This window comes from Budorcas taxicolor, chromosome 1 (genome assembly GCF_023091745.1).
Source record: "Budorcas taxicolor isolate Tak-1 chromosome 1, Takin1.1, whole genome shotgun sequence".
Taxonomy (NCBI): Eukaryota; Metazoa; Chordata; class Mammalia; order Artiodactyla; family Bovidae; genus Budorcas; species Budorcas taxicolor.
The window spans coordinates 135,980,566-136,008,332 of record NC_068910.1 but is presented as its reverse complement, the minus strand read 5'-3'; the positions used below and the strand labels follow the sequence as shown (position 1 = coordinate 136,008,332).

The 27,767-nt window shown below is 53.3% G+C and overlaps 1 protein-coding gene across 1 annotated transcript; it reads left to right on the top strand.

The window, feature by feature from the left end:
• The first annotated feature begins 551 nt into the window (after positions 1–551).
• On the top strand, positions 552–27,767 carry MELTF (melanotransferrin). The gene is made up of 16 exons (XM_052640238.1): positions 552–671; positions 2,418–2,572; positions 3,868–3,967; positions 6,205–6,387; positions 7,972–8,128; positions 9,320–9,387; positions 13,522–13,709; positions 14,244–14,424; positions 15,534–15,685; positions 18,150–18,246; positions 19,169–19,363; positions 20,276–20,432; positions 20,535–20,602; positions 22,647–22,834; positions 24,961–25,159; positions 25,608–27,767. Exons 1-16 carry the CDS (start codon positions 623–625, stop codon positions 25,688–25,690), a joined length of 2,220 nt encoding a protein of 739 aa, XP_052496198.1. The 5' UTR covers positions 552–622; the 3' UTR covers positions 25,691–27,767.

The window sequence follows — 27,767 nt, the reverse complement described above, 5'->3', positions numbered from 1 at the left end:
GGTCATCTCTGTAGCCCTACATTCTCTGTACAAACCTGTGTTTGAAGAGACGCTGGTGAATGAATTCTATTGCTTTTGAGCTTCCTTCCTTTCAGCTCATGCCCTACGATTCTGACCTCTTCGTCTTCCCAAACCTGAATTTTTCCCTCTCCCATGGAACAAGCTATTGCGGGTATTTCTAGGACAAGAGAGGGATCTTCTGGAATGAGGGGCAGACGGTTAAAGGGAGAGAGCCCTGAAACGCCGGTCAGCGGGGGGAATCAGGCCGTAGACAGCAGCTACCCGACCCTCAGGAACAGCTGTGTGTGCTTGTCCAGGCCCAGGAGCACGAGGATCAAGAGACGTGAGAGACTACTCCACCACCCGCTGCGCGCCTGCAGGGGCTCCAGCAGGGGGCACCAGAGGGAAGGGCAGGGCCACCCAGGTCAGCCCGGGTGTCCCGTCGAGGGCGGGCGGGTGCACGCTAGAGGCGTGGACGCCACCAAAGCACGCCCCGGCCGCTCTTAAGGAGCTGAAGGCCAGTGCCAGAGACGAAGGAGGAAGAAAGCCCCGCGGCTGCTGACCCTCTGGGACCCAGAAGTAGACAAAACCCGCGCCCCGCCCGGCCCTAGCTAGCTGCGCCATGCGGGGCTGCCCCGGGGCTCTGTGGCTCTTCCTGACTCTGCGCGCTGGTGAGACCCCGCCGCCCGGCCCTGGGAGACGGAGCTGGGGCGGGGGTCCTGGGTTCTCCGCCACAACCCCCACCCCCAGCCACAGGAGGCTCTCGCGGGCTGAGAAGTGTGTCCTGAACCTTGTTGCCCAGGAAAGAGGGGAGACTGGGAAAGGCGCGAAGGACGACAGGGGAGGGTACTAGCACTGACCCGAGCAGACCGGGATGTCTGGAGGGCTTCTTGGAGGAAGTGGCATTGAGCTGGGCATTGAAAAAGCGAAGGTAGCCAAGGAGAGGCGCCGGCAGAGGCATGGAGGCGAGAGTTCTGGAATGCGGAGAGGAGGTCCGGAGAGTGAATGTTCTTGATGCCTAGGAAGCCCAGGGAGGCCCTAGGAGCCAGAGAGGCTCTACTTTTTCCGGAGGGAGGCGGAAGAAGACTCTGAGGGACTGGAAGGGAGGAGGTGAGAGATACTGCCCTGGAGACCGCTCCAGGGTACCCAGCATGGACAGAGGAGGGGGTGCAGGCAGGGTCTTCTCCTTCGGCAGGCCACTCTCAAGGGAGTCAGAATCCCTGACGCTGAGACTTGAGGTGGGACCTCCCGGGGAGCTGCCCGGCTGCCCGCAGGGATCGCGGGGCGGAGGCAGGTGAAGGGATGGCTTCAAGCCACTGCTCTGACCATCAGTACAGAAAATGGGCCTGGCACTCCTGTCAGGGCCAGCAGTTGCCAGATCTACCAGGGTGCAGCTTTGGAGCACTGGAGAGGGGAGAGCAGTTCTGCATCCCTGGGGCGGAGCTGGGGGAGGCCAAGAGGGGCGGAAGGGAGACTGGAGGAATCTGCAGTCTTGACCCCTGGAGTAGGGATGGGAAGCGCAGACTGCCTTGGGAGGGTCCTTGCCTGGTGGAAATGGACCCAAAGCTTCAGGGCAGGTCTGGCTGGGAGGGTGATTAGTGGAGGAGGCTCCCTGCTGGGCCCCTAGACTGGGGGCTCTCTGGAACTCTGACCTGGTCAGATCCCAGGACCCAAGAGGGTCCCCGCCAGAGGAGGGGCCTAAGTGGAAGTCAACTGAGGACCCTGTATCCTGACTCTCTACAGAGGTTTACTTCTAGCGCAGAAGGTATTGCCCTCATCTGCTTTCTCAGACAATAAAACAGGCTCAGAGAGGTCAAATAAGTTGCCCCAAGTCACCAGCTGGAGGAAGAGGAACTTGAAGCCAACCTGCTGACTCCCTTCCCTCCCCTTGTCAGGGGCCTGGAGCTTTGCCCACAGAGGGTGGGTCTGCAGTGGATGTAACCACCAATGCTCCAAGGGCCGCACGTCTCCTCAGGGGGCAGCCACGACCATTTCCTGGTTTCATGTCCCAGTTTATGATGGGGGCCCAGGGACACTGCTGAGGGTGAGGACCCAGTCCAGCACTCTCTTGCTAGAGGACACAAAGACTCCAGAGGGGCAGGAACCAGCCAGTGCTCCTTCCATCCGCCAGGCTGTGCTCCAGGCCGGGGAGGGGTGGGGGAGGAAAGCCCAGCTGCTACACTGGGAGACCCTCCCTGGCCAATGCAAAGGGCCAGATGTCTGCCCCTGGGCAAGTGCAGGGAATGCATGGCGCACACCTGGCTTTACAGGTTCCCGGGCTGCAACACCTCTTTGTGCCCTAGCACCCCACCATGGGAGGGCAGGGCTGTGGTGAGGACTAGCTATTGGTGCTGAAGGGCCCCAGAGTGGGCTGGGGCTGCAGGGGCCCAGCCTCACTGTCCCCCGGCCGTCCCCAGTGCTTGGCGGGATGGAGGTGCGGTGGTGCACCATCTCAGACCCGGAGCAGCAGAAGTGCAGTGACATGAGCAAGGCCTTCCAGCAAGCAGGCATCCAGCCCTCTGTCCTGTGTGTCCAGGGCACCTCTGCCGACCACTGCGTCCAGCTCATCACGGTGAGTCCTCTCCCTTCCGTTCTACCCAGACGAGAGGGCTGTGACTCAGGAGGGAGCACACAACAGCCTCATTCACCGGGAAGTGTTCCCAAGTCCCCCTGCCAGGGCCAGGCGATAGGATCGCCTGAGTTTCCCTGGTAACAAGGGCCAGCCTGTTTCCTGCCGAGGAGGTGCAGGCCAGGCGCTGGGAGGCCCCGGAGGGCCCTGCTCAGGCACTGGTGGGGAAAGGTGTCCGAGAGGCAGAGTTTCCTTACACAGAGCCCTTCTACATGGGGGACACGACCTGCCCCACCCAGGGGAGCCCGTACAACAGACCACTCAGTGGCCCACAGCAGTTTCTCCCTCCTCCCTGGAGTTTTCTAGAACAGGGCTTGTGTCTTCTGGGGCAGTCCTGGGTGGGTGAGTGGGGAGTGGGAGAGATTTCCTCAGTGGCGGGAGGTCTGCTAACTAGCGCTGACAGTTAAGAGGCAGGACTTTAGTGCAGGACAAGGTGTGGAGGGAAGCACTGGGGAAGGAACAGGGCACCTGGGTCTTCCTTCCAGTTCAACCCCGGATATGCCCCAGAGCGAATCCAGTCAGAGTCCACGTGGCCAGGGCCTGGATCCACCATAAGGGTGGAAAGCAATTATGTTGAACCATCATTCTATCATGACCCCATTTGTGTTTTTTTAAAATGAAAAGGAATAAACTGAACTGACGAGAGCGTCTGTAGGATTCAACCTGCATCTTAGAGAGAAAATCCAGGAAACAGGTTAGCGGTAGAGACAAGGGCTGGAGAAACAAGAAAGTGAGGGACACTCACTTTTCACTGATTTTCATTTTGTGCTTATTTTTAGCTATGTGTAACTATTATAGCGCTTAGTCGCTCAGTCGTGTCCGACTCTTTGCGACCCCATGCACTGCAGCCTGCCAGGCTCCTCCGTCCATGAGACTCTCCAGGCAAGAATACTGGAGCAGGTTGCCATGCCCTTCTCTAGGGGATCTTCCCAACCCAGGGATCAAACCCAGGTCTCCCCCACTGCAGGCGCTTCTTTACCATCTGAGCCACCAGTATCCAATAAAATTAAAAATAATATAATTAGAAAAATAAGGTGAGCCCTTGGTCCTGATAAGGGGAGACCCCTGGGCCCTGGCAGGGAGGGGCCTGCAAGGCTGAGCCAGGATGGGGCTCCTGGGCCAGATGGAAGGACTGTGTGCACCCCCAGGGCTATTCAAGGGCAGGCTGGTGGGCACCCCCGAGCTCCTGGCTGAGTGGCCCTGGGGCCAGGCTGCACTGACCCACGTGTTCCCAGCAGGCCCAGAAGGCTGATGCCATCACTCTGGATGGAGGAGCCATTTACCAGGCGGGGAAGGAGCACGGCCTGAAGCCTGTGGTGGGCGAGGTGTACGATCAAGGTCAGAGGGCAAGTGGGAAGGGTGGCAGGAGAGAGGAGGTTGCTCAGCGGTGTGTCATTGCTGGACTTGACCCGACTCCGCAGCCCCCGAGCTGGTCAGTGGTCCTGTTCCCAGAGTGTCCCGCCCCTGAGACCCGGGGGTGCTGGAAACGCGCAGGGCTGACCTGAGTTTGTTCTTCCTCATGGGGAGCCCAGCAGCCCCCTGTCACCCATCAGCTCTTACTGAGGGGCTGCCCCACACCTGGTGTAAGGCTAGGCATGATGGCCAGGTGAAGAGGGAGTCAGTGAGGCCCAGCTGCCTGCGTCCCAGTGGCCTCTGTGAGATTCAGCAAGGAGTGGGGACGGGCCAGACAGGAAGTGGTGACCAGGAGCTGCAGAGCCCAACAGACCATGAAGGAACCCTGGTTCTGTCCTTGCCGTCATCTTTTGTGGCCCCTGATGCCCTCCACACGCCCTCCTCAAGACCATAACATCGGGACAGTGATCCCTGCCCTGTCACGTGGATTCAGTGAGCGGGTCTATGTGCCCCTGACACGTGGGTGCAGTCAGGAATGTGGGTCCTGCACTCACACCACACCTGCCTCTGGCTCAGCCGCTGGTTGGATCCTCTTCCCAACTGTCCAGTGCCTCTAGCCTCTCCAAGCCCAGCTCAGCTGTCCCCACCAAAGAGCTCCCCTGGGCCCTCCCACCGCTGCCAAGTCCTCTCCTTCCTGTTTTTCAGAGCACTCGCTCACTCCACAAGGTCCTGTCCCCTCTGTCTGTCTTCTCTGTCCTCAGCACAGCGAGTCCCCTGAGGCGGGCCTAGTCCGCATCCTTGTATAGCCCCGGTGCCTGGTACGCAGCACAAGGTCTCACTTGGACACTTGATAACTGTCAGAGGATCCAGGACATGGTCCAGCCCTGCAAACCAGCCAGCCTTTCCACTCAATGGCCAGAAACAGCCCTGCCTCGTGGGCCCCAGACACAGCTCTTCCTCTTTTAATTAATTCAATGCATTCATTGAGCACCTCTGTGCGAGTCATGAGCATAGACTAGTAAACAAGAGAGCCCGTTCCTGCCCTCACAGAGCAGGAGTCACAAGGTAAATAAACGCCAAATGCTTCAGTTACAGATGTGCTGGGTGCTGTGAGCACAGTAACGGCCACGCAGAAGAAGATAAGGGCGATGGGAGGCCTGCTGACATAGAGCAGCAGGAGGGCTTGTCTGGAGCCATGAGCTCTGAGAAAGGCCCAGGGAGGAAAGAACTCGGTGCATTCAAGGAGCTAGAAAGGACGGCCACACTGGGGAGTCAGAGGGTGAGACCCGACGGGGCTACTTAGATTGGCAGAGGCCAGGCTCAGGTGTGAAGGAAATTACGCCAGCTTGGTCTTCTCGAACTTAACTTCATTCTGATCATGGGCATCTCGCCACCCCGGGCAGTCGTGTGTGTGTCTGTGTGTGTGTGCGGGGATGCTCCCTGGTCGTCAGACCCCGTAGAGGAATCATCCCTGTCTTGTCTGAATAGCCTCTTCCAGGCAACATTTGATCCAGGGGACTCTTTTGCAAGGCTTAGACCCTTGCCTGCCCACATGCACCCCACTCATCTGACAGTCATCAGGTGACCAATTGAGACCCTGTGCTGCGACGGGGGCTACACAAGGACGCAGACCAGGCCCGTCTTAGGCAACTCACTGTGGCTATTTGGGATAACTCACTTGAGTGATCTGGGACTACATTGCTAGTGTTTCTCTTCCAGTCTTCCTATCCTCCCACCCCTGGCCCAGCACTGAGAAATCACTTTTTCTAATCTGAGGGAAGTCCCTGCCTTGCCCCCTCTGCTCCTGCCAACCACCTTATTCCCAAAACAGGACACCATTCCTTCCGTTCCTTTAGGTTCTCCTAAGGGCCTATGCTTTTGGAAAACAAAAGACTTACAGGCTACTTCTGCTTTTGGTCTGGCTGCAGAGCTCCCTTGATGTGTGCAAATGTAGTGCCAGCTGGCTTGGGAAGGAACGGGAGGAAATTAATGCATGAATTAGCATCTCAGGATAATAGCCTCCACCTGAGGCTGGCGGGGGTGGGGTCTTGTGACGACATGTGCATTGCACCCACTTGCTATCTCAATACTAGAACGCTGCACACGTACACGTGAGCACAGCCACACGCACCCTTCTCCCTCCGCCCTCCTGGGCAGGGTCCCAGCCTCTCTTGCAGCTTCTCCCTTGCCACCCTCACTACTCTCCTCTCCCCTCCTTCTAGAGATTGGTACCTCCTATTATGCTGTAGCTGTGGTCAAGAGGGGCTCCCAGGTGACCATCAACACCCTGAAAGGCATGAAGTCCTGCCACACGGGCATCAACCGGACGGTGGGCTGGAACGTGCCCGTGGGCTACCTGGTAGAGAGCGGCCGCCTCTCAGTGATGGGCTGTGATGTGCTCAGAGGTGAGGGCTTGGCCGCCAGAGGCTTCTCCCACAAGGGCTCTGCATTTCCCCTCATAGGACACCCTCTCCCCAGGCTCACCTTCACGGCGCCCTTTAAGGAGCAGCACAGTCCCCACTCCCCTGGGCCTTTGGGACACCTGGTCAGTGACATCACTCCCTCCTCTCCTGCTGGCCGGCCTGGTGTTGCACCACTTAAATTCCTGGTTGGTCCGCTCCTCCAGGCACTGGGCCCTCATCCCGGCGTCCACAGCACAGCCAAGCACAGGGCCCACAAGAGGCCCACAAAGCCCACCCTACGGGAGACGGTGAATTGCCCAGGAGTGCCTCGCACCTGCGGTAGACATGGTTGCTATTTCCATAAATGTGCCATCAGCTTCACAGGGTCAGAAGCTGTATTTTTTCAGGACTCAGATGAGGCTTGTACCCAGGAAGCTCACAAGTGGCTAATCAGAGCCCCACATTAATTCACAGGTGGTGAGAATAGGGTTGTCCTGCAGACGAAATGTGTCCCTGAGAGTTGGGTGAGGGCAGGGGGTCCCGGGGGGCCTGGCCGGGAGCCCAGAGCCCTGGTTCTCATGCTTTGGGCTTCTTTTCCCAGTCAGCCCCTGGCCATTGTGCTGTGTCAATCTGAGGTGGCCTCCAACACATCACAGCTACATTATTATCAATCTTCCTTCTTGGGACTATAGCTCATCTTAGAGTTTCGGGCATCCCCAAACCCTGTATCCCTGAGCAGGCTGCCTCCTGCTTTGTCAAAGCCCAGACTTTTCTGTGGGGACACATGAGTGAAAACCTTGGCTCAGCATGGCCTGCTCTCAGAAAGATTACACAATGCACTTCACTCTTCTCCCCTGCAAAATGCAGAGATTAAGACTTACTACAATGCTGTGGTTTGGGGGACTGAGATCGTGCACACAGTGCCTTTGCAGAATGCACAGGGTGTGCGCTCGCTGCTGGGAGCTGCTGTCACTATGAGCTCAACTTTCGTACCTCCTGGTGGGCTTCTCACAGTGGTGCACACACACACACACACACACACATACTACACACATGCATGCTACCTCCGCCAGCAACACACATACACAGATACTCTGCCCCACAGAGCGTCATGCATAAGAACCTGGAAGCCATGTCCTCTCAAACAGTGACCAGGGGTGGGAGGTTTACCAGCCTCTTGGCACATTTATTAAATATCTACTGCCCTGCGAGGACGCAGAAAGACTGAGAAAGGAACCCACCTTGGAAGAGCTTGGTTTAGCCGAGCACAATGCAACTGGCCCAGTGTAGTACCAGCATTTGCTCACCCTACACAGCACTAGGGTGTAACTGGGCACAGGATAAATATTTGCCAAGAGGGTGGACTTGGGGCCCGGCTGGTTGAAGAGGCCCCCAAATCCTGCAGATCCCGACCCTCTTCACCAACCAGGCCTCCTTCTAAATGGATCCAGTTCCCCAGGTCTGCTCAGACTGGAGTCTGGAGAGTCCATCCCTCCTGACTACAGCCTGAGTGGCCCGAGCCCTCCCTGGAGGATGGGGTGGGGGTCTGATGCTGGGCGATTGACCCCCCTCTGTCTTCTCCCACAGCTGTCAGCGACTATTTTGGGGGCAGTTGTGTCCCGGGGGCAGGAGAGACCAGTTACTCAGAGTCCCTCTGTCGCCTCTGCCGGGGCGACTCCACTGGGGAAGGAGTGTGTGACAAGAGCCCCCTGGAGAGATACTACGACTACAGCGGGGCCTTCCGGTGAGAGGGGCTGGGATGGGGCCACAAGCGCTGGGGAAACACACCTCGTCATTGAATGGGCCCCTAGGGGAGTGGTGATGTCAGCTGCATCTCATCAAAGCACCCTTTATATAGTTCATGTGCCTGGTTAGTTTAAAAACCTCAAACCAGAATATGCCAGACAGAATTTACTCATAAAATCAACATGTTTGGTACATTTAGAGAAGTAAGGGCTCAGAGAGAATAAAACGGCAAAAATGGCCCTTTGCTGCTTCCAGGTCCCCATTCTGGCGTCTGAGACCAGCAGGGAGGATGCTGGAGTGGGGCAGTGAGTGTGGCAGGGACCCCCAAGGCGTGAACTCAGGGCTGGCCTCTCTCTGCTCCTATTCAGGCTGGCCCTTAAAATCAGTGCTCCATGGAGACAGGAGTCTCTTAACTGCTTGTGGGGCCCTTCCATCTGTCCACAAAGAAGGAAATATGCCCGGTGGGGGCTGGCATGGAAGCCTCCTGGTTCCCTCTCTCCACTCTGGTTACAGTGTTTCCACCTGGAACCCGAGTGTTTACACCCCAGGGTGTAACAGGGGAAATGAAGTTTGGGGCACAGAAGAAGAAATGGTTCTTGGTCCTCCAAGTCAGAGACTCACCCACCCTGCCTCTCCAGGAGACATGCCCCGGTCCAGTCCAGGCTTGTTTGCTGACTGTAGGGACCTGGGCAGCCCCTTTGCCCGGTGGCCCTGAACTGCCTCCTTCACTGGGCAGTGACAGTGCCCAGTGACGGAGGATCCATAAAGTCCTGGGCCCTTCCACACAGGGTTGTTGATGTGGCTTGAGAAGGTCTACCCCAATCCCCTGCCTTAGGACAGAGTCATCTTCAAAACATCCTGAGTTAAGCCTGACGATCAAGCAGTTGCCCTATGAGCACCCGCTCCTTTCAGGCCCCAAGCTCAGCTGCACAGAATCTACATGGATTATAAAGGATCTCTCTCTAGGGGAGCTGCTTTCTCATCCCTACTTTAGAGGCAATAGAGGTTAGGAAGTTTCTACAATTTGCCAAAGCCACACAGCCACACAGACTGGGGAACTGGAACCCGGGCTGCATGACTGTGAAACCCATGCCTGCCGAGACCTCACCCAGCGCGGCCCAGGCCAGACCTCCCGAGGCGGAGGATGGCAGCTGGACCCCAGCCTGCCTCATTGCTTCCACCTGCGCAGGTGCCTGGCAGAAGGGGCCGGGGACGTGGCCTTTGTGAAGCACAGCACTGTGCTGGAGAACACAGATGGTGAGTGGAGGGGCTGGCCCGCAGCGGCAGGTTTCAGGCCCCATAAGCCTCCCTGACGGAAAGAAAGAGCTGGGTCTTACCAGTGGAGCTTAAACTGCTCTGTGTACAAGGGGGCTGGGGAGCCGCTCTGCCCTGCTCTGATACGTACCTGGCCGTGGGTTCATTTTCCTTGTGAAGATTGGGTTCTGCTTTTGAAAGAAAAGTTTATAAACCTCCGCACTAGCTGTCATCTACTGTCCGCTTCCAGCCTTTGCTCCTTGTCCTGAAGAGCCATCCCTTTACCCCGGATGAGGACTTACCAAAGATGGGTTGGTGTTATGTGTTGATCCATTACACCACTGTCATTTAAGAATTTTTAGATTTTGAAATAACTGATCTTCAGAAGAATTGCAAGAATAATTCAAAAAACTTCCATTTATTCTTTATCCAGATTCCAGCTCTGAGCATTTGCCACATGGAATTGATCATTCTTTCTGTATGTGTGTATGTGTGTGTGTTTCTGAACCATTTTAGAGTATGTTTGCTCGCATCACACCCTTTAATACTTGAGTACATATCTCCTAAGAACAAGGTGTTGTGGACCTCACCACAATGCAGTTATCAAATTCAGGAAATGTAGCATGGACATAATATCTTAGTTATAATCCAGATTCCAGATTCACTAACTGTTGATTCTGTCCTTTGCCACAATTTTTTCAGGCCAGGACCTGATCTAGGATCATGCATGGTATTTAGTTGTTAGGTTGCTTTAGATTTCCTTAAGTTCAAATAGTTTCTCAATCTTTCTTTGTATTTAGTGACACTGACATTTTTGAAGAGTCAGGTCAGTTATTTTATAGAATGTGCTCTAATTTGGATTTGCCTAAGAATCTTTTATTTTTTTTAATTGAACTATAATTATGTACAGCAAAATGCACCCTTTTTGAAGTACTGTTCTATGAGTTTTGCTAAAAATACACTGTTGTATAACCACCACCACCACAATTAAGATAGTGACTGTGGGGACTTCCCTGGTGACCCACTGCACTCTTAATGCAGGGGACATGGGTTCGATCCCTAGTCAGGGAACCAGATACCACATGCCACAACTGAGAGCTGGCTCAGCCTAAATAAATAAATAAAGTAGCCTAAATAAATAAATAAAACATGTTAAAAAAAGATAGTGACTGTGGCAGACCTTTCACCCCAAAGTTCCATCATACCGCTTTCTGCAGTCCCTCCCAGCCCCCTCCCTGCTGGCTGTCAATCAACCTTTGGCCTCTACAGTTTTTCCTGTTCCATCATGCCTAATGATTGTCTTCTTTTTAAAAAATTTTTATCTCTTTTTTTATTGTTATTATTTCCCTTTAAATTAGACGGTCCATAATGTAGTCTAACATTCATGGAGGCATGGAGGCAAAGAGCATGAACCAGATTCAAGAGAAAAATAATCTGAAAAAAAGACATAGGATTGTCCCCAGAGCATGACAATCCTATAATGAATCAAGCAAACAAGAATTTGGAAGGTGGAGAAAGAATTAGGGATGTTCAGTTCAGTTCAGTCACTCAGTCGTGTCTGACTCTTTGCAACCCCATGGACTGCAGCACGCCAGGCCTCCCTGTTCATCACCAACTCCCGGAGTTCACTTAAACCCATGTCCATGGAGTCAGTGTTGCCATCCAACCAACTCATCCTCTGTCGTCCCCTTCTTCTCCTGCCCTCAATCTTTCCCAGCATCAGAGTCTTTTCAAATGAGTCAGCTCTTCGCATCAAGTGGCCGAAGTATTGGAGTTTCAGCTTCAGCATCAGTCCTACCAATGAACACCCAGGACTGACCTCCTTTAGAATGGACTGGTTGGATCTCCTTGCAGTCCAAGGGACTCTCAAGAGTCTTCTCCAACACCACGGTTCAAAAACATCAATTCTTCCGTGTTCAACTTTCTTTATAGTCCAACTCTCACATCCATACATGACCACTGGAAAAACCACAGCCTTGACTAGACAGACCTTTGCTGGCAAAGTAATGTCTCTGCTTTTGAATATGCTATCTAGGTTGGTCATAACTTTCCTTCCAAGGAGTAAGTGTCTTTTAATTTCATGGCTGCAATCACCATCTGCAGTGATTTTGGAACCCAGAAAAATAGTCAGCCACTGTTTCCACTGTTTCCCCATCTAGTTCCCATGAAGTGATGGGACCAGATGTCATGATCTTTGTTTTCTGAATGTTGAGCTTTAAGCCAACTTTTTCACTCTCCTCTTTTAGTTTCATCAAGAGGCTCTTCAGTTCCTCTTCACTTTCTGCCATAAGGGTGGTGTCATCTGCATATCTGAGGTTATTGATATTTCTCCCAGCAATCTTGATTCCAGCTTGTGCTTCATCCACCCCAGCGTTTCTCATGATGTACTCTGCATATAAGTTAAATAAGCAGGGTGACAGTATACAGCCTTGACGTACTCCTTTCCCTATTTGGAACCAGTCTATTGTTCCAAGTCCAGTTCTAACTGTTGCTTCCTGACCTGCATACAGATTTCTCAAGAGGCAGGTCAGGTGGTCTGGTATTCCCATCTCTTTCAGAATTTTCCACAGCTTATTGTGATCCACACAGTCAAAGGCTTTGGCATAGTCAATAAAGCAGAAATAGATATTTTTCTGGAATTCTCTTGCTTTTTCGATGATCCAGAGGATGTTGGCAATTTGATCTTTGGTTCCTCTGCCTTTTCTAAAACCAGCTTGAACATCTGGAAGTTCACGGTTCACGTATTGCTGAAGCTTGGCATTAGGGATGTATTGGGTTATAATCATTCAAAATTTTGATGATAATCTAAGGAAATCTAAGAAAGTAATTATTTAAAGAGTTGTCTTTAAATCTTGCAACAAGACTGATAAGAGCAAAAGAGTGGTATTGACATAAATGTGCAAAGTAGTGAAGTAATATGGCTTTAATTGTCCCTAGTGAAGGAAGACAGGAGTGGCAGATTGAAATACCTAAATGATGCATTTGTCTCAGGAGAAGGCCAAGTGATCCCCGAGAATTCTATTACAAAGGTTTTGTAGCAGTTTAAAAATAGAGGAAAGTTGAGGAATGGAGAGAGAATGACACTGAGTAATTGTTGAGAGTGCTATAAATTATCATGCAGTCATTAAAAATGACCTTTATGGAGTTTTCCAAACTATTACTTTCTTGGTTTTTTGGTTTGTTTTTAAATAGCTTTGGAGTGAATAGAGTGTTCATAATCACACAAATTATCTTTTTCCCTCCTATTATCTAGCAACGGTTTATCCTCCTCATTTTAAAATTTAAAAGTCATTAAAATATTGTTATGTAGGGCCATCTGTGGTATATTTTATTGCATGAGTTACAATCCTTAAAATTAGTTTTATTAATATTCCTGTTTGGTGTTGATATTCAGTCTTTCAGTCTTATGGAAAGCTTCCAGTAATGTGAAAAAAATATTTTTAAATAAGTGAAAAAAATATAGGATGTAAAATTGCTTATCATGTATGGCTTTAACCATATTTAAAATGGTTAGAGGATAGAATAGAAAAAAGAACATAGAGGAAAAATACCAAAATATTAATAGGGTGGTGGGTGAATCTTCGAGAATTTGCCCTCTTCTATCTGGGCCACGGTTCTGGAAAATTTTGTCAGGGTTTGTTTCCACCATTGCCCTATGCTCGGAACTAAATTTAGTGCCCGATGGCAGTGGTGAACTCCTGATATATTTCTCTCTCATCCTCAGTTTCTCTTACTTTCTTATTCTTTTTGTCTTTAATAAGCAGTTCTGTTTATATGTGTTATTTTATTATCAGATATCTCAAATCCATTTTATTAGAAATTGGCGACAAATTTAAAAAGTAAGTAAATAAACACAGTCTATAGAGACACCTGATTTTATACAGTGCAGCCACCAAGCTCCTCTTCATTCTGAGTTTTGGTTCTCACCGGCTGGTATGATTCTGGGTTCTCACTTCTTGGTGTGGTTCTGGTTCTCACTTCCTGTAAGGGTCGCTTTTCACTGTGTGTCTGTGGTCCATGACACCCTAGGCTCTCCCCAGGCCCCCTCCCAAGGGTCCTTCCCGAGGACCTCCGGGATCCTCACCAAGCCCCACCCAGGACAGGAGTTGGCTCATGACAGGATCCCCATCTTCCCAGGGAAAACCCTGCCCTCCTGGGGCCAGGCACTGCTGTCACAGGACTTTGAGCTGCTATGCCGGGATGGCACCCGGGCTGATGTCACCGAATGGAGGCAATGCCACTTGGCTCGGGTACCAGCTCACGCCGTGGTGGTCCGAGCTGACACAGATGGAGGCCTCATCTTCCGGCTGCTCAACGAAGGCCAGGTGAGTTCAGAGCACCCCACACAGCTTCTTGGGGTGGCAGGACCTTCTCGTCTTTCACCAGGGTGGGAGCTCAGCGCCATCCCGGGGCTGCACCAGCCAGAGCAGGGGCAGGACCCAGAGGCAGAACATACAAGCAAATAAACAAAATGACAAAACAAATAAATGTCAAAGTACACCATTAATTAAACGTGGTAAATAATGTTTTACTGATACCGCTGCATAGAAGAGCAGCAAGTTTCTGCCCACAGGCCACACCAGCTTTGGTTAGTTTTGTTCATCCGTGCCACCGAATTCAGCCCCACTGCTTGTGCTCAGTGCCATTGCACACCTGAGCCTTGAGCCATGTGTTCAGTCAGCTGAGTATGAATAGGCAGAATGTACTGGGGAGCGCAAGGGAAGGAGAGAGCTCATACGGTCCTCAGAGTGGGTGCCTGGCCTGCAGGCACAGGAAAAAGGAAGCAGGAGCTGAACTAGGAAGAAAGGATTCTCCCCGCAGTATATCATCAGCCCCCACCCCTGCCCCTTGACACACAGCGTCTGTTCAGCCATGAGGGTAGCAGCTTCCACATGTTCAGCTCTGAGGCCTATGGCCAGAAGAACCTGCTATTCAAAGACGCCACCTCCGAGCTGGTGCCCATCGCCACACAGACCTATGAGGCATGGCTGGGCCGCGAATACCTGCATGCCATGAAGGGTCTCCTCTGTGACCCCAACCGTAAGTCTACCTTTCTCTTCTCCTGCTGGCCCCAGCCTGACTATGGGTGTGGTCAGGCTTGCTGGAGAGGTGGCCAGAGGAGGACACACATCCCAGGAGGTGTGTGTGCTTCTTGGCCCCAATGGGAACATGTTTCTTCCACCTCCCTGCCTCTCATGGTTGGGGAAGAAGCATCTCTGGAGTCAAATGGCAGCACTGTACCCTGGAAACCCTACCTGCTCTTGGGGGTGGGATCCAGAACCCCAGGGTCTGTCTTGGGAAGGGTCTCTTTGCCCCTCCATCCAGTATTTGTCAAGTCCTATCTTTCTCCCTCCACAGTGCCTCACTCCTCCCACAATGCCCCCATTTCCCCACAATGCCCCCATCCTCCCACAGTGCCTCACTCCCCCCACAATGCCCCCATCCTCCCACAATGCCCCCATCCTCCCACAGTGCCTCACTCTTGTCACAATGCCCCCATCCTCCCACAATGCCCCCATCCTCCCACAATGCCCCCATCCTCCCACAGTGCCTCACTCCCCCCACAATGCCCCCATCCTCCCACAATGCCCCCATTTTCCCACAATGCCCCCATCCTCCCACAGTGCCTCACTCTTCCCACAATGCCCCCATCCTCCCACAATGCCCCCATTTTCCCACAATGCCCCCATCCTCCCACAGTGCCTCACTCTTCCCACAATGCCCCCATCCTCCCACAATGCCCCCATCTTCCCTCAATGCCCCCATTTTCCCTCAATGCCCCCATTCTCCCACAGTGCCTCACTCCTCCTCCTCACCATGTGGCCATGGCCCTGGTTTTGGCACTGTTTCTCATCTGGACCCTTACTGTAGTCTACCATGACTTTATGCCTCTAGCCCCCACCTCCATGTATCCACCACCTACAGCCAGAGAGATGCTGTGCCTCAAGCCTTCTCACAGCCCCATGAAAGGGATTCTGTCCTCTACTTTCTGGGTAAGGAAACAGGATCAGATGGAGAAATAACTTACCTTTGTAGCTAACCATGGAAAGAAAGGGCCAGAATTTCTCTTGGGTCTGATTCTAGGCTCTTCCTGCTGAGGGCCAGCCCCTGATGCAGGCTAGTGTGATCACATGCTCACACCCACACAGGACTGCCCCACTACCTGCGCTGGTGCGTGCTGTCCACCCCTGAGATCCAGAAGTGTGGAGACATGGCTGTGGCCTTCAGCCGGCAAAGGCTCAAGCCAGAGATCCAGTGTGTATCAGCCGAGTCCCCCCAGCAGTGCATGGAACGAATCCAGGTGGGAGCTGCGTCCAGAGGGCAGAGAGGGCCAGGTGGGCAGGCAGTGGCAGTGCCTGGGATGGTCCTTACTGGCCTTCCCTCTGCCTATCTGGTCTGGAGGATACAGGGCAGCCTAAGTAGAAGAAAGTCTCCTATGACAATTCCACAGAGAAAGGGGAGAAGGAAGTTGCCACAGGAAGCAGCCACCACCCCTTGGCGAGGGGTAGGGAGAAGGCAGGGAAAAGGGCGCTGTTTCCCTTGGGGGAGCCCAGGGACTCCTCCCTGCTAAGCAGGTGGGCCAGGAGCAGAAGGACCATGGGACTGGCCCAGCTTGGCACTGATGACCCTGTGGCCTTGGGCAAGTCCTTTTCCCTTTCTGAGTCTCAGTTTCCTCTTGTGCACATCGAGGGGTGGCATTGGGTCATCATTTATTAAACTGCAATGCAATCAGAAATACATTTTACATCACAGTCTAGCACACAAAAAAAGTTTTATTTCAGAAATAAACCTGTAAAAATATATATCCCCTATAGAGAGGTATGAAACCAAACAGTGCTTACCTTTACTAAGTACAATGTGTGCTAATAGTTTCTGTGTATTCTATCCTAGTCTTATTTTTTTAAGCTTATCATGGCCCATTAAATTGATTAAGCATTCACTGATATTCCTGCCACCTGACCCTGGTCTTGAGACCCATTCAGCTCTGTCCTGCTTTGCTTCTCTGACTATAGACTGAGGCCAGGAGTGGGAAGCAGTCCCATGGCCCTGCAGTCGGCTGAGGTCCTACTGTGGTCACAGGGATCTCCTCTGCTCCTGGACTGCTTCCTTCCTGTTTTTTAAGATCAACTAGGGTGGGGCCTGATTGAGGATTCTTTTCAAGGTGGTCCCCAAGTGCAGGCCAAGTCACATGCCCTGGAGTGTCAACCCTGCCCCAGCCAGGCAGCACATTGACTTGAAAAGAGGCAAGCGGGCAGGAATGACATGGGGCTGGGATCATGACTCTAACAATCTCATAAGCACTCGCTTCCCACATACCCGGCACTATGCTAAGCCTTCATGTGGGTGATCTCAGTTAATCCTCAGAACGACACTTGTGGGGTGGGTATGATTACTATCAGAGGTGGAGACTGAGGCTAGGGGAGGCTGAGGAAGTAACTTGCTCCAGGACACCCAGGTCAAGGGTGGGGGAGCCTCTCTCCCCAGAGGTTGCCTGGAACCTGATATGGCACTGAGGGAGGGGAGGCCAGCTGGAATCGAGGAAGGGAGATTCAGGGGTTGGGACTCTTCTGAGTTGTGGACAGGCTGTCCTGTGGAGAAGTGGCTGGTTGCAGGGGCCCCAGACCAGGCAGAGCTGCACGGAGATGCAGCTCTCTCCAGGCACAATTCCTCTCTTCATCTGAGCTCACAGAGGGCCATGGGAGAAAAGGGCTGGCATTAGGGAGGGTCCTGAGAACCCCAGCAAAAGGCTCAGAGATCCTCACTTCTAACTTCTAAGGCTCTCAGAGATGATGTCCTGTGTAGCTCTAATATCCATTTCCTGCCTGATCACAGTGACCCAGGCAAGCAGGGGTCAGCTGGCCCGGCCCTGGGGCTGTGGCTTAGGGTCTGGGTTCCTCCTCAGCATCACGATGTGTAGGAGAAGGTCTAAATGGGAGGGAAGGGGTCCCCCAGAGATGCCCCCCTAGGCTCAGAATATCAACATCACTGCCTTTATTCTGTCGTCTTAACTTCATGCCTCAGCCCTGGACCTTGGGGGCACCTTCCTGGGGTGCTGGTGTCTCCTCTCTCCCTGGGCCACCTCCTTCCTTGGGGTATGGCTTGATTATCAGTTAATCTCTTTGCAGGGTCTGAGGAGCCACCTGTCCAGAGGCTTCAGAATGGACAAGTGGGGATGGGGCACAGGTGACCAGAGGGCTCTAGAGGCTTCTGAGGGGGGACGGACCTGGGCTACTCCTGAGGCAGGGCTCTATCCCTCCGCCCTGGAGCCTCCTCCCATAGACCCTGAGACTGTCTTCTTTGCAGACCTGGCTCATTCACGCATTCACACGCACATTTGAGAAGTATGTGAAGCACTCCTGCTGTGTGCCAGTCCTTGGCCAGGTTCTGGGGGTGCAGTGCAATGCCCAGGTCCCTGAGGCTGGTGAGCCATGGGGAGACCCACATGGAGCGAGAGAGCAGGCGCTGTGTTAGGTTCTGCTCAGAACAGGGTCTGGCAACAGGAGACCCTCAGAAAACATGCGCTGAAAGGTTGAAAGACACCCGTGAACGGGAGCGCTGACGCTGGATGGTTTCAGGCCTCTGGTCCTCAAGCATCCTTACAAGGAAAGGAAGGGGCAGATGGGGCAGGATAGGGTTCCCAGGAGAAGCGAGCCTGAGGCCAGAGTTACTGAGAGACCCAGCTTTGGCACCTCTGTCAGATCCCGACACCCAGAGCTGTCTGGGGACCCGCCTCAGCTTGACCACTCTTTCTGTCCCCTCCGCAGGCTGGGCAGATTGACGCTGTGACCCTAAAGGGCGAGGACATTTACACAGCAGGGAAGACATATGGCCTGGTTCCAGCAGCCGGGGAGCACTATGCCTGTGAGTGCAGGTGCCAGCCCACTGGCCTCAGCAGGGAGGTGGTTGATTTTTTTGTTTGGTTTTTTATAATAGCTTCTCTAAAAGAGTCTTTCTCCCAGTTGCTGTCTGTCACGGGTAAACCACTCTGGCCCCAGGCACACAGTGTACCCACCCAGTCACTGGAAGTCTGGCAGGCTTTAGCGAACTTTCTGTGAAGGGTCAGAGAGTAAACACTGCAGGCTCTGCAGGCCACGTGCAGACTCTGCTGCATGTTCTTTTTTTAAACAACGCTTTAAAAATATAAAAATTATTTTTAGCTTGCATCCCAGGCTGTACAAAAACAGGCTGAGTAATTTGCCAGGGTCTGAACTAGAAAGCCTCCTCGGCCTCTTCCATCCAGAGCATGTGGCTCATGGCAGGTGGCCCTGGGACCCACCTTCCTGTCCGCTCATGAACACCTTGTCAGCGGCCGGGGCCAGGTGCTCTGTCCCTAGGTCTGCTGAGCTCAGGTCCACTCTACTTGGACGTGCGAACTCTCTCATCTGAGGGAAAGTGCATCTGCAACCTCATCTATGCCTCCACTTTTCTCCCAGAAGGTGAGAAAAATACCACCTGAGTGTAAGGAAAGAAAGAAATTCTGGAATTTCAGCAGTTGGAGCTGCTGAAAAGTGGAGCCGCACAGGCTGCTCCTCAGCAATGAGGGGACACGCAGAGGTCTCGCTGCCAGATACGCTCTCTGAACACCCGCCTGGCTCTTGGCCTGGGCGCTCTTGAGCCCGGGCAGCCAGGGTCTGACAGCAGCAGGGGGTAGTGTGTGGGGCCAGAGCCGCTGCTCTGAGGTCAAAGCAACTGGAGGGAACAGATTGCAGGCTCTGGCCTGGCTCTTGCTCAGCCGAGGCCAGTAAGCACAGATGAAGGGCCTCACTGGTGTCCCTTCCCCCAGCGGAGGACAGGAGTAACGCATACTTCGTGGTGGCCGTGGTGAAGCGGAACAGCTCCTATGCCTTCACCCTGGATGAGCTGCGGGGCAAGCGCTCCTGCCACCCAGGCTTCGGCAGCCCCGCGGGCTGGGACGTCCCTGTGGGTGCCCTCGTGCAGAGGGGCTTCATCCGGCCCAGGGACTGCGACGTCCTCACAGGTACCACCCCCCGCAGACACACACACGTGTTTACTGGGGTTTACTGGGGTCGGGCCAGTTCTGAGGGTTGTGGTCCTCTCCCAGCAGGACCCCAGAGAAGGCAGACCCAGAGAGATTTCTTCTTCTTCCTTGATGTGCCCCTTGCTCTTGGGAAGGTTAGGGAATATTCTTGGCCACACCCAGGACAATGGTGTCTGGCTCTGTGGAGGGTACCAGGGCCCCTACCCACTTACTCAGAGTGGAATGTTTCCAGGAGGGTGGGGAGCAGGCCAAGCACATTGGTTCTAGGCCTGGCTACACCGTCCTGGCTCACAGGCTGTCTAGTCCAGTCACTGGGCATCTGGGGGGCCTTGTTGGGAAGTGGCCAGCCATCTGTATAAGTGCTGAAGAAGACACGTTTACCCAGCACCTACCATATGCCATAGGCAGGGCCCTCCCTGGGTGTTAAATCATGCACATTCATGGTGCGAGGAAGGCAGGAGGAAGCTGGCTGCACACACACCTCTGTCCCGGCTGGCACGTTGGAGGAAAATAACAGATCTTTTTTCTAACCACCCACACAAGCACATGTAAGGTGTTAGGAGTGGCTGCTCCCACTCCCAGACAGCTGGGCAGTTGCTCTGAGTGGAACAGAAGAGTTTACGAGGTAGTGAGTTCCCTGTCCTCGAGGGAGTTCAAGGGAAAGTGGGTTCTTCTACCAGAGGTTGTTAGTGAAGGTTCTCATATCTAGACAGTCTCTGCATTCCCCCAGCCCCGTGATCCTCACAGGAGGGGACGTGCCGCTCTGAGCTGGATGGGCGGGAGCAAATGGGTGGCCCTGAGCCATAGCACCAGGCAAGGGGGGCAGATCTGTGGGGGAGCAGTCGCCCTCTCTGCCATGGCCCTCAACACAGCCCTCTCCCTCTGCCCCAGCGGTGAGTGAGTTCTTCAGTGCCAGCTGTGTGCCTGTGAACAACCCCCAAAACTACCCCTCCTCACTGTGTGCACTCTGCGTGGGGGATGAGCAAGGCCGCAACAAGTGCGTGGGCAACAGCCAGGAGAGGTACTACGGCTACAGTGGCGCCTTCAGGTACCCGGTGGGCTGGGGCCGGGCGGCAGGGGAGGGGGTCCTGGGGCCAGGGGCCAGGATGGGACCTCCTGCCAATACCTGTCTTGACTTCTTGTGTGGCAGGTGCCTGGTTGAGAATGCAGGGGACGTTGCCTTCGTCAAGCACACGACGGTCTTTGACAATACAAATGGTATGTGTCAGCCCTGGGACCTGACAGAGCCAGACTGGTAGGGCCCTCGCCCATCTCCAGCAGAATCTAGCGCTAGGTGTTGCTGGGATTGCAGGCCAAGTGGCAGCAGGGAAAGACTGAGTCTAGAAGGCTCTGCCCCTTGGGAGCCCAGGAGCCCAAGGGCCAAACAGTAAGAGCAGGCCTCGGGCAACATATCCAAGTGCACAGGCCACCTGACAATCTATTTCTCTGGAAGCCAAATTCCCATTCTACCAAAATGGTAGCCACTCAGCCAGTTTGGAGAAACCCCTTCCAGGGTGTTTACATGGCACCAAGGTGTGTGGGTCGGGTGGCAGGGACCGCTCGCCCCAGGGTCATCAGTTCACATTAGCATCTTGTGTTTGTTCCTGAGCACATCAGTGCCACGTGCAGGGAAGTCACTCTGCAGTGCCAAGGTGCATGAGGCAAGGCGTGCCCCCCCCCCCCCCCCCCCCGCCCACCCATTCACATCATGAGGTGGTGTTTTTCTCTGGAGTCACCTTCCTGGGCTCCACTGGGGAGAAGAGGCCAGGAACTCTGCTCCGGGGCCCCAGGCCCCCACCTGAAGTTCTACTGGGTTGCAGGCCTGTACCTGACTCCCCTGCCCCGTTCTGTTCTCCCTCCTTGGGGAAAGAGAGAGAAACGGATTTTGCATTTTGAAGACTGGAAACTATTTCCCTTCAACATTTTTTGTTTGCGTTTTCTGTATACCCTGCCTACACCCCAGGCTTTGCAACCCCAAACATTGGAAGCTAAGTCTTCTCCACACTCTCCTAACACATCTCTTCCCAGGAAGTCGGGGCAGAAAGGCAGAAGGCCTGAAGGGGAGGTGGAGATTGGTGAAAGGAAATCAAGACATGCAGGGAAAAAACATCAATCAGTATTTCAAAACTCAGATCCCACCATGCCTATGAAAGTCACTAAGGCTAAAAACCAATTGCCTCGACAGAGCTGGAAGGGTTCCAGGCCCTGTTGTCATAACCCCCTCACCTGCCAACCACCCACCAACAGCACTGGGGGTCATCCCCCAGAAGGAGGGAGCGGTGAGCCCTGCCTGGGCCCAGCCTGTGCCCTCTGTGTCCTGGTCTGGGGGTTCAGGAAGGAGACGGGGCCCTTGCGAGGTTCACTTGCAGAGAGGCACCCACTTCCCAAAGCCACTCAAATTTTTTTTATCTCTACTCAAGGACCCACCTAGAGTTCCTCCTGGAGATAGAAAGGCAGTGTATACCAAGTGAATATACGAAGGCACAAAATAATGTGATTCACAAAAGTAGTGTTTGTCAGGAAGCCTTTGGACCAGCCACTTGCATCAGAATTACTGAGTTACTGACTTAAAATATCTGACTTCCCTGGTGGCTCAGACGGTAAAGCGTCTGTCTACGATGCGGGAGACCCGGGTTCAATCCCTGGGTTGGGAAGATCCCCTGGAGAAGGGAATGGCAATCCACTCCAGTACTATTGCCTGGAAAATCCCATGGACAGAGGAGCCTGGTAGGCTACAGTCCATGGGGTCGCAAAGAGTCGGACACGACTGAGCGACTTCACGTTCATGTTCACAGCTTAAAATGCAGATTCCCGGATCCCATTCTAGCCTACCTGATGAGGTTCTTTGCAAGAAGGGACATTTGAAATTGCCTCTTATAGATCAACAACACATGATGTTTTATTCCATCTGGCTTGAGAATTTCACCTGTTAGGGGAGAGTCCATCGTACCCTCAGGCCTGAGACCTATGACACCAAGATGGAGTTCTTTGCCTAAGAGTGATTAAGAGCCTGTTCCTCCACCTGTAAAATGGGAGTGATTATATAGTTCTTTGCTACATAGTACATGCTTCTTATTCCCTACAAATAACATTATAAGCCCAGCTGGGTTCTCTCATTCTGGTAATAAAGCAGAGCAGTTGAAGAGTGGAGATGGTTGGGGAGCTGGCCAGATATCACCACCTCTCCCCAGTCAAGGACTTGGGGTCCCTGAGGAGAGCAGTCTCTCTCTATCCACTCCCCTCCTCTGCTTCATCCCTTCAGGCCACAGTTCTGAGCCCTGGGCTGCTGAGCTCATGTCGGAGGACTACGAGCTGCTGTGTCCCAATGGGGCCCGGGCCGAGGTGACCCAGTTTACAGCCTGCAACCTGGCACAGATACCATCCCATGCTGTCATGGTCCGTCCGGACACCAATATCTTCACTGTGTATGGACTGCTGGACAAGGCCCAGGTGAGCGAGGGCAGGAGCTGCCCCACTGGGTGGTTTGCACGGTGGGGATGGTGACAGAGGTGAGCCAAGCCCCTCAGTCACCTCAGTCTACCTGGAGCAGACTTCAGGAGAAACTGAGGAAATTCTAGGGAATTTCTCAGAAATTCTGTGAATGTCACTTAGTCAAGGCCATCCCTCTAACCACTGTCCCCTCTGTCTCCTGCATCATTAATTTTCCCTTCTCAGCCAGACCATTCCCACCAACATACAAACCTGCTATTATTTCTACCATCCTGTAAAAACAAGTGAACCTTCGCTTGGTCTCACATCCCCTTATAACTATAACCCCACTCCCTTTTATAGCAGAATTCCTTCAAAGAGCCATCTCTGGTCTGGAGTCATCAATTCCTCCTTTCCTGGTCTCTCTTAAGGATGGAGACTATTCCAGACAGGCCCCACCAGGTGCTGAGACTGCCTTGGTCGAGGTCTCACTGGCCCATGCTGCTAAATCCTGTGGCTGTTTCTCAGTCCACGTCTCCCTGGCCTCGCAGCAACACTGGCTGCAGCTCCCTCTTCCTGAAGTTCACCGCCCTCCTGGACGCAGTTTCCCCCTTGGCGCCCCAGGCCTCATGCCCCATGCCTGCCTGACTCTCCCGCCACCCTCCAGCCTCTCCTCCATCCCCTTTGCTGGTTCTTCCTCATTTCCCTGGCTGGTAACCACTGGAGTGCCCTGAACTTCATCCTAAGCCCTCTTCTCTGTTGGCAACTATACCCTTATTGATCTCATCCAGCCCCATCATTAACTACCATCCATATACTGATGACTGCTAAGTGTACATCCTCAACCCTGCTTCAGTCTCACCCTTTAATCTCAAACATGCATCTTTAGCAGCTGCCTATTTGACATTTCCATTTCTAACAGCCTTTTTGACCTGAACAAGTCAAAGTTGGACTCCTCTTTTTCCCTCCGTCTTCCCCACTTCAATGAATAAGCAGCCTCAGACTTCCCATTTCCTCAAGAGTCAGGTCAGACTCCTGTCTTCCTCTCACACCCTACTTCCAGTCAATCAACAAATCCTATTGGCCACACTTTCAAAACACATCTGAAATTTGAACCCAGGCTGTCTGACAAGACTGCCCCAGGTTCCAAACCTTCCCCTCTACACACTCCCAACCTGATATAGACTGAAATTGACCTCATTTCCCTCTGTCCATAAGCACCACAGACTTGCAAAGCCAGCTGACCCTCCAGGCCGGTTCCTAACTTTGGAAATGATGTTTAATCTCATCTTTCCTATAGAATCCTTCTGTCTCAGGAGTTCTTAACTCTGGGTCTGTGGCCTTCCCCAAGGGTCCCGAAACCCTCTGCAGTGATGTTTGGGAAGAGCCCTGTATGGATGTGCACTTTTCTGGGGAGAAGGTTGAGAGCTTTCATCAGATCCTCACGAGGATCCATGAGTCCCCCCAGAAGATCAATAGCCACGTTACTCTTTCTTTCCCCCTGACCAGTATTTGAAGGTTGAAGTGGGCATTTGTCCATGTTCTTCTGATGTCTTATATGTATTCCTCATTTCTCAAATCCCTTCTGGCCTTTTTCTAGCCATAGCACACTCACCCTGAGAACCCTCAACAGGGAAGAGAACAGCTCCTCAAGAAAATCTTGGTGTGAGGAGGGTGGGTTAGTAAAGGATATTCAACTTACCTGGTACTTTCTTAGTACTGGTATCAGAATGAATGGCTCTCTTATGAAATCATTTTGGTTGGGGATAAAGGATACCCATAAAAAAGAGTGAGGAAGCCTGGTAGAAAAGGATGAGGAATGCTGAGCAGACTTAGCAGACCCCTCAGTAATCTCATCCACATCCTCTCTCATTTCTGAGTCTTTCTTCCTGTGAAGGCTCAGGCTTCAATATCCAAGAGCTGGTTTGGTGTGATGTTTCTGGATGGCTGTCTTACTATGCTGGCTCTGGTCATCTCTTACTCCACGTCGGCTTTGGTGACAGAGGTCAGTGAGTCGATGATTTTAAAGCAGAGTCTTGGCACCTGACTTTCCTTGCTCCTTGGTACATAAAGCAATTAATGGCAAGTGATACCCAGGTAACCATTTGTGAGCCCAGATGCAAAGCTGATCTGCTGTGTCCTTCCAGGACCTTTTTGGAGATGACCACAATAAGAATGGGTTCAAAATGTTCGACTCCTCCAGCTATCATGGCCAAGACCTGCTTTTCAAGGATGCTGCTGTCCGGGTGGTACCTGTGGGAGAAAAGACGACATATCGTAGCTGGCTGGGCCCCGACTACGTGGTGGCTCTGGAAGGGATGCTGTCTCAGCAGTGCTCAGGCACAGGTAGGGCAGGCCGGCAGGCTCACACCCCACAGAAGAGTGGGCACAATCCCCGGGCATCCTCCCAAGCCTTTCTCCCCAAACCTTGAGTGAACCGAAGGGCACTCTGCATCTTTGCAAATGATCAAGATGAAGTGCCCTGAGAGCGTCTGAACACTTATAGCAGAAACACTGGCTGTAGAATCCAGACAGACCTGGATAATGAATATAAATGTTAAAAATAATCATCCAAAGAGGATTCAGGCAACTGCATAAATATACATGTAGTGTAATTTTGAAAGAAATGAATATGTAAAGAAACCAGGGGAAAGAAAAATTGTAATAGGGTAGCAAGAGGGAGCCTGGAGTGAATTTAGTACACAGAAATACGCTCCATCTAGTCCTGCACATGAGGGGCAGTGGGCCACAAACACAGCTTCAAGGCCCTTACTGTCTGTGTTTAATCCCTCAGCGACCGCGGCCTCCAGGGTCTCCCTACTCCTGCTGCTGCTCCCGCTGGCCCTCACGGCCAGCCTCCTCCAGCCCTGCCTCTGAAGCATCTCTGGGCCAGCCTTGCCCTCCTTTGGAATGGAAAGCTATTCAGAAATCTCTCTAAATAAGGCTGTTCTCCTCAGTAAATTCGGTTAACACTGCTCAGAGAAAAAAATGTGTGATGGGAAAGGAAGCGTGAAAAACCATAGAGCTCCTCAGGGCTGCGATTCCGACACTGAAGTTTCTGTGATTGCTTCAAAGTGGAATAAAGACAAATGTTAAAACAAAGTGCCCCCAACTGGACTGAGCGGGTCCCTCCTGCTGGAACCCAGCCCCTGCCTCCCAGGCACCACCTGTCCCTCCGCTACCTGAGGCGCGCGCTGGCCCGCCTCCAGTCACGCCCCACCCACAGGCTGGCGCAGCCGCTTCCCTGCAGGTCTGCAGGCTCCCGCCACACGGATCCTCACCAGCCTCGGGTTTGGAAAAGACCCGTTGCCAAGGAGACGGGCTGAACCCGAGCTTCCCACATGGCCCTCTCTGCTGGAACTCGCCCTGCTGAGCCGCCCAGGGGGGCCTGGTGAGATGACAGGCCTGCCGGCCCCTCCCTGCCGGTTCCCACCTCCTCCTCTGAGGAATGGACACCGCACCCAGCAACTCCCGTCAGCCCCCGCTCCGTCTGTCCCTGGACTCCCTGTTCCAGCCTCCCTCATGAGGATACTGTGTGTCTGTCCACTGAGGCAGTACCTGATGAGGCTGGAGCCAGGCCCTCCAAGGAGGCAAAGCTTCTGGGCACTCACAGCCCTTTGTCCTTGCCTTCCGCGGCTTGGCATGGCCAGGACCACCGGACCCCTAATTGTGCTGGGCTGGGGAGGCCAGGGCTGGACCCTAGGGATGAAGTCCTCAAGGGTCCTGGGGCAACGGAAATGATTCTCAGAATTTTTATTAGGTAGGGGGCTTGACGCAGGGTTGGAGGTCTAAAATCTTGCCTAAATACCTGTCTGTGGTAAGAAGGGCAGGCCTCAGAACAAGGCGTGATCTGTGTGCCCTGCCCTTTGGCAGGTCAGCTGCACCAGGCTCTGTCCTGAGGCTCAGCCCCGTCAGCAGGAATCCCCACTCCTGAGTTTCCTCCTCTTAGGCTCCATCGCAGCTTACCCCCTCCTGCCCTGCTGTGATGTCCACCGCTCTGGAGCTGCTCCTGTACCTCTGGCAGGAGTGGTTGCCTCCAAATTAAAGGGTTCAGCCTCGGGGCTTCCCAGTGATCTCCAGGAGCTCAAGTGTGTGTGTGGGGAGGGTGCCTCTGAAGAGCTGGGGATGGGGAGATGCCATTCTGTTTGTCAGAGGAGCCTCAGGCCAGCGAGGGGCTGAGGGGAGTCCCAGCTCCTCAGGTGTGATCACGGGGTCTCTTCCTCCCAGCTGTCCTCTGACTGGGCCCGAGGACCACTCATTTCAGAGGAAGGCTCCATCCTCCCCATCCCCTTCAAATCAGTGGAAAGTGCTGGGAGAGGGTCTCCATTATCATCCTGGTTGTTTGGAAAGCAGGAAAAAGTTTCCCGAACTGCCAGCTCTTACTCTGAAATCTGCTCCCTTAAAAAAAGTGAAAAGAAGAAAACGAGAGCAAGCCACCTTCGTCAGCAGGCTGGGAGCCGTGTGGGCCTGGAGCTATTTGCATCTCCGTCTGCGGGGGCCTCGGGGATGCTGATGACAGGCTGGGCTCCCAGTGCTTCGCCCCCACCTGTGGGCGGTGGGCTGGATCCCTTCCATCCTCAGCGGAGAAGGAAGCCACTGGCAGTGTCCTGGCCCCCACCCCACTGTGAGAGGCCAGAAGGAGCCGGCCTCAGCTACCAAGCTTGTACCCTCTTATCTGAAGGAGCAAAATAATTCTTCTCTGACTTGATGATTGTTTGATTTCTTTTTCTTTTTTTCAAAGGGAGATTTGTGCAGTGAGGAGTGTATTATCATGTGGCCATCCTGGGCCAGTGTGCTGCCTAGGGTGTGACACTGTACTGTGAGCCCCTCAAGGGTGTGACTTGCCTGAGTGCTGGGTGACTTCTGACTGTCAGGTGACAGCAAGGAGCCACTGCTGTGTCAGCACTCATGAAAGACATTGGTTTGTTCTTTTAAATAAAGCCAAACAACCCTG